General features: G+C 44.4%; 1 protein-coding gene across 1 annotated transcript in view; it reads right to left on the bottom strand.

The window, feature by feature from the left end:
* Positions 1–227: 227 nt before the first annotated feature.
* The window catches only part of alp3 (alkaline phosphatase 3), a gene marked incomplete at its 3' end in the record, with an annotated part of 20,977 nt that continues 10,763 nt past the window's right edge, over positions 228–10,441 (bottom strand). The window contains exons 7-11 of the mRNA XM_080731914.1: positions 9,612–9,681; positions 9,239–9,373; positions 6,338–6,529; positions 1,085–1,204; positions 228–562 (exon numbers count right to left, since the gene is read on the bottom strand). Of these exons, the coding sequence (XP_080588040.1) occupies positions 228–562; positions 1,085–1,204; positions 6,338–6,529; positions 9,239–9,373; positions 9,612–9,681 (852 nt within the window). The remainder of the gene's footprint in view (positions 563–1,084; positions 1,205–6,337; positions 6,530–9,238; positions 9,374–9,611; positions 9,682–10,441) is intronic.

Raw genomic sequence — 10,441 nt, 5'->3', positions numbered from 1 at the left:
ATGTAGGCCACGCTTTAGAGCCTGGACAAAGCCAGAGGTTTGAGCTTAGCTCCTTCCAGGAGCACTTTAACAGTCCGAGTTTACTCCAGTGCTTTCTTCTTTCTATATACGGTAAGCTGTAGCCTGTAGATCAGTTGTTTTTTGGCAAGCAACACCGCCATACTAGAGATTATAAATTAGGACACACACACACACACACACATACACACACACACACACACACACCCTCAGTGCAGCATGGCAGCGAGCAGGGCACTCAGGAGCACCGCCACCAGCGTGCCAGGTCTTCCCAGGGGCTTAAGCGCCGCGGCGGCGTTCTTATCGCTGCTCGTCGTGGTGTGGATGGGATCGTTGGGAGCCGTGGTGTGTGGCTGAATGCCGCAATGCCTCTGGTCGCTGCCAACGCAGGCAGCGTAGCCCATGGCGTGGGCCACATAGCTCTGCTCGTGGACCCCCTGGAAGAGGTGTGCCATGGGCCCGCGGGCCAGCACCGCCACGTCCTCCCCGCCATGCGTAGTGGACTCCATGGGCACCGCAGCGAGCTGGGCGTAGGTCTTGGCCTCTGATGGAGGGATGGAATGGATAGACGGGAAGAGAGAGACACACAGAGGGAAGACACCATAAACAGTGGTGGAAAAAGTACTCACATTCTTTACTTCAGTAAAAGTATCAATACTGCAATGTACTCTCTTTAGCAGATGCTCTTAAAGATGACAGTGACGTGACATTCTGAGGACTTTTAAGGCCCTTTTGATACCTAAAAATAGAAGACCATTACTGCATCAAAAGTATCAAAAAACTATACTATAAAAATGTACCAACATTGGTCAAATTGTCAAATAATATAAGAGAGAGGAAAACATTTTGAAAATAGCCGATCTACAAGCTCCCAACGTGAATGTTGTGAGGTGTTGTGAGCTTGTAGATTTCCCAAGATTCACCTGTGGAACCGAGTTAAACTAATTGTAATGCCTGTAACTCCTACAAACAGTTCAAGTATGATTATTTTGGAGGGAGGGTCACGGCCTGAAAAGGTTGAGAACCACTGTGTTAGAGGACTGATTAATAATGACAGGGGTCTTACTTGTGTCAACCTTCCGGATGTCGGGGCGCTTGCCATCAGGTCCCTTGCCATACCCAGGTCCATTGCCGTACCCCAGGACAGTGTAAGGCAGAAAGTCTGTGGCCCACAAGGGAGCTTTACCTAGAAAACACAACCATGGAGATTTGTCCTTCACACATAATAATGATATTTACAATTCTTGATCGAGAGCGACTTACAATAAGCAAGGACAGCACAAGGTAATACATCAAATGCATATAGCATAGCAATAGTGATCGTAGGTAAACCAAGAAACTATCGTCAGCCTAACAGTAGAATAACTGAAAAATCTATAATCAGTACATTGAAACTATAAAACAGTCTGCATAACATGCTTTTTTTGTGGGCTCGCTGAAAGGCGAGACCAGTATGTTATAACATCTTTAAAGGTCAAGTTTATTCTCTGCAAAAAAAATAATTACTGACAATACAAAGGCAGGGTTAAGTTTATTCTCAGGGCCCTTAGCCATTGAGGAGCAGCACATCGAGCCCACACTGTTTCGTAGGAACAGTATTTCTAGTTACATTTTAGCCTTTGCATAAGCCTGCAAGGTCGTCAAATAATGATAAGAATGATATTTAGATTGAAAAATCCCAAGAGTTGCTGATATACACATTCCAGCCTTCTTTCTTTATAACATTCACTTCCTCAGTTCTTCACAAACCCAAAATTCGATTTCACTCACACACATACCTGATTTATTCTATTTCTCTCAATAGTATTATTCATACACACAGGGTTGGTATCACCTTGGACACTGCTGCATCATCAGCTCTGCTGATATGTCAGCTCTCAGTTGGATAACCTCGTGAACAAATTCCGGGCAATAATTTATTTATACCCATATAACCTCATTTATGCATAAATAGATCTGCTATTTTTCGCTGTTCTTCAATCCAACTGTTGTTACAGTACAAAAGTAGAATAAAGTGCAAAATGGGGCTGAAGTGATTAATAATCAATTTAGTTTTGTCAGTGGCGCTGACTTGGGAAACGGAGGTTCAGGGTTGATCCCCCCCCCCCCCCAAGAGCAAGACACTGAACTGAATGGGTGAATGTAATGCCTTGTAAAGCACTTTGGATAAAGTTGCTATATAAATGCAGCATTTACTGTTGATGTGCTGATTTAAAAGAATAAACACTCACTTCTTGATTATTCGATTAACCAAAAAAAGTAATCAATAGAGGAATTGCTAAGAAGATATAGGATAGTTGCAGAGCTACTCAGACACAACTAACTTCACTACAATAGAAACCTTTTGTTAAATTGTTAATTATAATAGTGTCTTTATCCAATGGAGGAAACGATGCAGTGCACCAACCTGGTCATTCAGGAGCCCTTAAGGTTTCTGTGTCTCGCTAAAGTTAACTCCGACACAAAGCCAGGAGGAGCCGGGAATACGACCGGGAAGCCCTAAACAGACACTGTTTGAACACGGGCCATCTCCACACAGATCTGCACTTTAATAACAACACACGCTCTTCAGCATTAGGCATAAACCTTCATCATCAGCATTGAAGCGCTGATAAATGTTTGATATGGATGTTACCCTTGCCAACTGAAACCGAAAAGTGCCCTCAGGACATTTCTGTGAGTGCTGGTGTGCCTACTATAGAGCTTCTGTTTTATCACCAGTGCTGATATGGCAGCTGACCAATCAGCGCAAACCTATGACAAATGGTACCTTACACACGCACGCACGCACGCACGCACGCACACACACACACACACACACACACACACACACACACACACACACACACACACACACACACACACACACACACACACACACACACACACACACACACACACACACACACACACACACACACACACACACACACACACACAGGGAGTGCAGGAGTCACCAGGTCTCCAATGAAAGACTGCAAAAGGTCGGGGGGTTGGACTGAGCCTCTCTCTCTCTCTCCCCCCAGGTGAGGCATTAGCCCACAGCACATCATCATCCCCCGCTGCTGATGAAGCTCTCAGTGTTTCACGGAGGCATTAATCACATGGCCAGAGGGAGCCATGCAGCAGGCAGAGAGAGGGGGTGATGAGGAGGAAGAGGTTGAAACGAGGATAGGAGGAGGAGGAGGAGCACATCAGCTAGCGCTCCGTGTGGCAGGGACATGCTGGGCCCCTGATTCAGCCCGGGAAAAAGAGTTGGAGAGGCCCTCATTGCGCTCTATAGAGAGAGATCTTTCTCCATAGCGCTGCTGCTACTCAAAGATTTGCCATTTCAGATCATGACAAGTGACAAGCCAGTGGGCCAATTACATGAGTTATATTTCGTTGTTGTCGGGTGGAATAAATACAAAACCGTTTGTTTTGTATTTATCATTTTAAAAATGAGTTGAACTAGTGAAAACAGCCGATCTATGAGCACACAACGTGTGTGCTTGCACTGTGCTTGCACAGTTGTGTGCTTGCAGATCACTACTTTTGTGCGACGGCCTTGTATGATGAAGCAGGGCTTTGCTTTGCGAAAAAATGTACAGATTTGAAACTTGGAGATACGAGGTTTCTGCCCGACAGTGACGATTTACTTTGTTGGCCGCCCAGCCCCCAAAATGGATTTTTTCCTAATGGCCGGCCTGGACCGGCCGGGAATGAACCGGCCGTTCGGAAGTTGTCCCGCTTTTCCCAATGGCCAGCACGTCCCTGCCGTGTGGGATGTAGAAACATTATTTTACTGTCGATTCAGCTCACTCCGACATCTCCATAACCCCCGACAGACAGCAAGGAAATTACAGCATGGAGGAGGGAGGAAAGGGAAGCGAGGATAGAGGATAGAGGAGGATGAAGGGAAGACAGAGGAGGTTGGGTTGAAGGAGGAGGGAATGAGATGTGAGAGGCGAGGGTAGAGGTGATACCAGTGCAGATGAAGAATGCGGGGGGAAAGACAAGTATGATGCTGTATAAGACAGGGCCCGGTGGGCCTTGGTGTGCATAAGGCCCGCCCCCACTCGATCATGATTGGAGGAAGGCCCTCACCTACAGGGAAGATTTTAACTACTTTTTTCTCCTCACAGGGATAGGGCGGAAGTCCTTATATGGACCAAACACTCTATACCAGTAAGACTCCCTAATCGTGAGATAAGCGACCGTCACATTGCATACACAAACTTTAGAAGGCAATCGTAGCCAATCAGGAGGGAATATGGGAAATGGGACAGATCCATGTTGATGACTTGACTTTAGCTGTACCGCTTTATGTGATTTTAGGCCAAAATCTGTAGGAGCAGTGGCCAAAAATGTGTTTTGCAAAAATCAGCCTGATGGTGGCGCTAGAAGAGGGCCATGTGAGAAATCAGGGGCAGAGGTTGTGATTTGCCATCCAATGAGTGTGTGTGCAAAGTTTAGCATCGATAGGGTCAACCGTGGCAGAGATAAGAGTAGGGACAAAGGTGTGACGTGACGGACAGACGGAGGGACTGATTTAATTTGAGTCATGACCCATAAAAGTCGGTCCGTTTGGGAACCAGTGCTGTAAGGGATTCAAAAGAAGAGGGGCAACAGTGAGGGAGAGAGTGAAAGAAGACCAAGAAGAAATCTCAAGCTATACCGCTGGCCGCTGAGACACACACGCACAAACACACACATACTTACCGCTGTATGTGTGCAAGCATGAAAGAACATTTACATATTCACATACACACTGTGTCTCACACACACACACACACACACGCACACACACACACACACACACACACACACACACACACACACACACACACACACACACACACACACACACACACACAAGCGTGCGCACACGCACACGCGCACACACGCACGCACGCACGCACGCACGCACGCACGCACGCACGCACGCACGCACGCACACACACACACACACACACACACACACAGGAAGAGAACAAGAGAGGGGAGGGAAGACATCTGCTGGAAGGCAGGAGAGGATTGACAGAGCGGAGGAGATATAATGAGATGGTACAGCGTGGACGAGTGGGCAGATGACTTGTGATTCAAAACCTCATACCCAAATACAACACCAGCCTTCACACAGCCGGGACATTTCCATACGGGTGGCTATTATAGGCACACTCAAAACAACCAGGTGCTGGGGGAGCCTGGTGGGCTCAGCTTGAGCTACCGCACAGAACATTCCCCATTCTACATTCCATGATGCTCTTTTTATTCTCTTGTTGCTCTTTTTTCTCTTTCTTTTCTTTAAATCTTTTCACGTTTTTTGCCCCCATCATAAACCATTAAAACTGGGAAAGCATCATTTTTGATTTTAGCAACATATGTTTTTTCAGAAAACTCTTTAGAACATTGGTTTAGAAATTAGAAAAAATCACAAAGGCTCTCTGGCTATGGGTCAGAGAGCTGGGGTCTTACAGCCAACAAATATATGAAGTGTTGTAATTATCTATGCTGCTGCATTGTCTGAAGGAAGCCCAACCAAAATACATTTTACTCTTATGTACCTGTACCCAAGATGTAAAATGTAAATACTTTTCACTGGTTAAATATTTACAAAATCCACAGATAGACTTGACAACTTTCACCCTGGCACCCCTATGTTGGACATATATGTGAACATTTAAACTGTCTTGTCTAGGGTTGGGATCCGGAAACGGAGGAACCGGAATTGGTTCAATCACACTTGTAACCGTTTCAGGAACCGGTTTTATCACACTTTCAGACCTGGTTTGTTCTCAAAGGTTTTAAATTCAAGGACCACCATAACTCTGAGAGTGTACAAATGGAAGCAAATATAGACCCATAAGGGTCCATTTGTGGTTCCTATAGGACTCAAATGGGACCGTTAAGAGAGAATGGTTAACACTCGCATGACTAACAGGTCATTTTGACCTGTTTTTGAGATTTAGAAATGGAATTAGAATGCTCAGGAAACAATCAAAACATTGTATTTCATATTTACAAAATGTCTCAAATGGTAGAAAAAAAACAAGACTTTGCTTGATAAGGAACAATCATGAAAGTGAACATTTCTCAGAGTTTCCTGAGCAAACCCAAACCACCTCAAAATGTCAAAATCAGGTTCAGTCATGCGAGTATAAAAGACCGGGAATCATTAAAATCCTATAGGATCAAACCCTAGTCTTATCTCTACTCTCTCCTCTTTCTGCCCTTGGTTTCCCGTCCGTCTACACTGGCCTATCGAAGATAAAGCATGAACAATGAACATTTAAAACAAATTTAAAATAAGGTACTGTGTACATCCAGTTGCAATTACCCAGAATGCTGGCCCCTCTAAAGCCATATCCTTGGAAGATGAAGGGGTGGGAGTGGTCCGCCATGACCACGGTGAGAGTCTCCTCCTCGCTGGTCAGCTCCAGACCTTTGGAGATGGCGTTGTCAAAGGCCACAGTCTCGTGCAGCGCCTGGGAGGCCAGGTTGTCGTGGTGAGCCTGGTCAATACGCCCACCTGAAGCAGCCAGCAGGGTACAAGGGCACAAGACACAAAGCTTGTCAGGTGACGGGTCCCGCCTGTGCTTGACACTTGTTATGACATTGGGCTCCCCTCAATCCAAAGCAGATGACATTAGTATTAGTATTGTTGTGACCACATATCCTTTTGTTAAAATAAAAACACATTTTCCATTTGTGTGTGTCACTTTTTGGACAGACTGAAATAATATAGACGCTTGTTGCTTTAAGAAGAGAATGTCCACTCCACGTTTGCGTTTCAATAAAGCTTGACTCAATTTCTTCCTTTTGCAGAGAGTAATTGAAAAATAAAAAGAAACTAAACTTGTAATAGAATTAAATAATTTGAAAAAATATAAATCTCCCGCGTAAGGTCTAGAAACGGTGGCCTCTCAGTTTGTCATGCCCCCAGTATGACGCACCTCTCCTTAAGGGGGGTTGAGCACCCTACCTCCATTATTAAAACACACCACAATATCAGAAGGCCAATAAACAAACAAATACATAAATACATTTCCCCTGCTCTGTCATGACAGCAGATTCACTCCCTGTTTTCCGCCCAAGTCTGAAAACCTACCCTATCTCACCCTATAGCTCTCCTTATTCCTTGTATCACTTCTTGTTGCCTACTTCTATCAACACACAAATGTGTGTTGGTTATCTGTTCACATTAGGTTATGTATGTTAATATTTAGAACACAAGAAGTGCATAGAATGTTTGCATGTTTTTAGATGCTTGGTTTGATGTTTACCCTGGTTACTTATATGCTACTTCGTAGCACCCAACTGTTTTCTTTGCACTTTATAAGCTTGACAATTTACATTTATACCCCAAAACATGCTTATTTGCTTGCCTCTATCTGTGGATGTTTACATGTCTCCATCTGTCTGTGTGAGCTCACAACACTCAACAACAATGGAAGCTAAATGGCCATTCAAACTTAGTTGTGTGCTAGTGTCCAGAAATAGCAGGTCTACATGCCAGCAATGCATTGCACTGCGACATAACACATCAATTTCATGATCCAACTCTCTTCCATCAGCTTGGTAGAAAGTGGGGTATATACCGAGGCTAATAAGTTTAGCTCCCCGGGGCGCTCATGGTGATTGGGCACACCATATGTCCCCAATCTATGGTATAAATAGATTGGCCTGTTATTTTTAAAAGCCATTGTTTAGACACTCAATAGCTGCCGTGGAGTCCCCGGGCAGATGCCTGGGATTGAAGGGTAGATGGATGAAGGGGGCCAGGGGCCAGGGGAGCGTAGCACTGATACGTCAGCCAGACATACGCTGCTAAGCCCACACTGCGGCACAACTCAATGAGCTGAACGCGGAATCAATGTCAAGTCTCTGGATTTTGCTGCTGGTACACAGTGTTCTGTAGCTAAATGTGTTTGGGGAAAGATGCAGGCAGGTTAGATAATGCAGGGGTGCATCTCATACTGACCCGTTTCCACCGTCTAAACACAAAAATACACAAATACATAGATTATGTCAATTCGTAACTCATCGTATCAATTAAAGTGGGTATGACTGGCCTTGGTCTCTTGTATGATTATGATTGAATAAGTTTGTTCAATAATTGTCCAGCTTGAAAAAGCACGGCTGTTGGATATTCAGCACTTATAGTATTTGATTTATTGACACAAGTAATGAGAGATGAGCAATAATGTTTGGAGAGCAGACAAGTGTGTGGGTGTAGGGATAGATGAACGATAGGGTGGATGGCTGAGTATATTTTATGCAGAGATTTTCACGTCCATTATTTGTGCCGCTATCGTTATTGAAAATGACATTTCTTAGCTCAGTCTTGACATTTTTCAACGCAGTGCATTCACTATAATTCAATTTATTGAACACGAAACCACAGATGAACGGAACCCGACAAAATGGGAATAGCTGTATTTTCCAGCACAGAGCACAGGAGGCAGCAGCACAGAGTGCAGATGAGATTGTGCTGACATCTCACGTCAGTATGTTCCATTGTCAACAGAAGCTCTGACAGAGCAGCAGCAGCAGCAGTAACCCATCTTCCTTATTCCATTTTCCATGAATTCACTATAACACCTCACCGAAGATAGCATCTCTAATCAACCTCCTGAATGAGGACAGGGCTGGGGTTTGTACTTTTACTCAAGTACGTTTAGAATTCCAGACTTTTACTTGTAACAGAGTTTTCTACATTGCAGTATTGATACTTTTACTTAACCCATTTAGGCCTAGAATTATGTAATGTTTTAACTATTGAAAAATGTGAGTGTGCGTCTCAAATAGCTTTTTAAAAAAAGCGATAATTTGAAACTCAAATATTTGCTCCTGGGTGGTCCCTGGAACAACATATTTTGAGATGGGGGTCTGTGGCCAAATACATGTCATTTTGGGGGTCCTTGACATGAAAAAGTTTGATCATCACTGACCCAGAAACATGAGTTAAAAAAAAGGATTAGAAGACATTTCGTGCAAAAATATTCAAAGACTTGCACATATTTTCACGCTAAAAAGAAAATAGCAGATCTACAAGCTCACAGCGCGGCACTCAGAGCCACGCTGTGAGCTTGTAGATTTGCTATAATAGTTAAAGGTAAAATAATGTGTAATAATGTGTACCCTGTTTTAATGGTAAAAAGAGTACTTTTACCCCCACCAGTGCTGAGTGTGTGGATGGTATGGTACAGTATGATGATACGTAACATATACTCCTTACCCTCCACCAGCAGGAAGAAGCCCCGGGGGTTTTTGCGCAGGATGCGGATGGCCTTCTCCGTCATCTCCCCGATGGAGGGGTCCATGAGGGGGTTCCTGTCCAGGTCATAGCGCAGGTCCCCTGGCTCAAACAGAGCTGGAGGAAGAGGGCCAAGTGAGGGGGGGAGAGGGGAGAAGCAATAAATCGATCATAATAATGAACAACGAAGACAATGAATATGAACAATGAATATGTGCACACTGCACACGCACGCACATAACGCACACACGCACGCAATGCACGCACAGAGAGAGAGAGAGAGAGAGAGAGAGAGAGAGAGAGAGAGAGAGAGAGAGAGAGAGAGAGAGAGACAGAGAATAATGAGAATAACTACCCATGAGGTAGTCTGTAGTTTCAGGGTCGACTGCATCGAACGCCGTTCTGTTCCACACATAATGAGCCACCTGTGTGACAAACATGGAAACACACACACGCACGCACGCACGCACGCACGCACGCACGCACACACGCACACACACACACACACACACACACACACACACACACACACACATACACACACAAATAGGGTCTAAGTGGTTAACCACTATTTTATACTTTTAAAAATGTTCGCAAATAGCGAAGAAAGCCTATAATGACATACGGCAGGTTGAATATGTTTAAAAAACTAATTTAATTGGGATGTGTGTGTGTGTGTGTGTGTGTGTGTGTGTGTGTGTGTGTGTGTGTGTGTGTGTGTGTGTGTGTGTGTGTGTGTGTGTGTGTGTGTGTGCGCGCGCGTGTGTGTGCGTGTGTGTGCGTGTGTGTGTGTGTGTGTGTGTGTGTCTGTGTGTCTGTGTGTCTGTGTTTGTTAAAATGCATTTCATCCTCGCAATGCATGTGTAACTCTGAGAGTTCAAAGATATAACATTGTGTAACTGTGAGAGTGTACAGTGCTGTAACCCAATAGACCCATATATGCAGGGGTCATCAACATGTCCGTACACGGACAAATGTGTCTGTGGCAAGACTTGGTTTTGTCCGTGGCAAATTCTAGATTTAGTTTTTTACACCCCATTATAATGTAATTGTTTTCATCATAAGACCTGATGTTAGTCTCTTCAGAATATGTATGATACTTATTTACTATGACACTATGGCATAGTAGGAGTCCATTATAGTATTAGTACCAGTGGTTCTCAAATGTTTTATTTTCAAGGGCCC

This window comes from Nannobrachium achirus (assembly GCF_963921795.1).
Source record: "Nannobrachium achirus genome assembly, chromosome: 8".
NCBI classification, from domain to species: Eukaryota; Metazoa; Chordata; class Actinopteri; order Myctophiformes; family Myctophidae; genus Nannobrachium; species Nannobrachium achirus.
The sequence above is the reverse complement of the archived record's forward strand: the minus strand, read 5'-3'. Positions and strand labels throughout refer to the sequence as shown.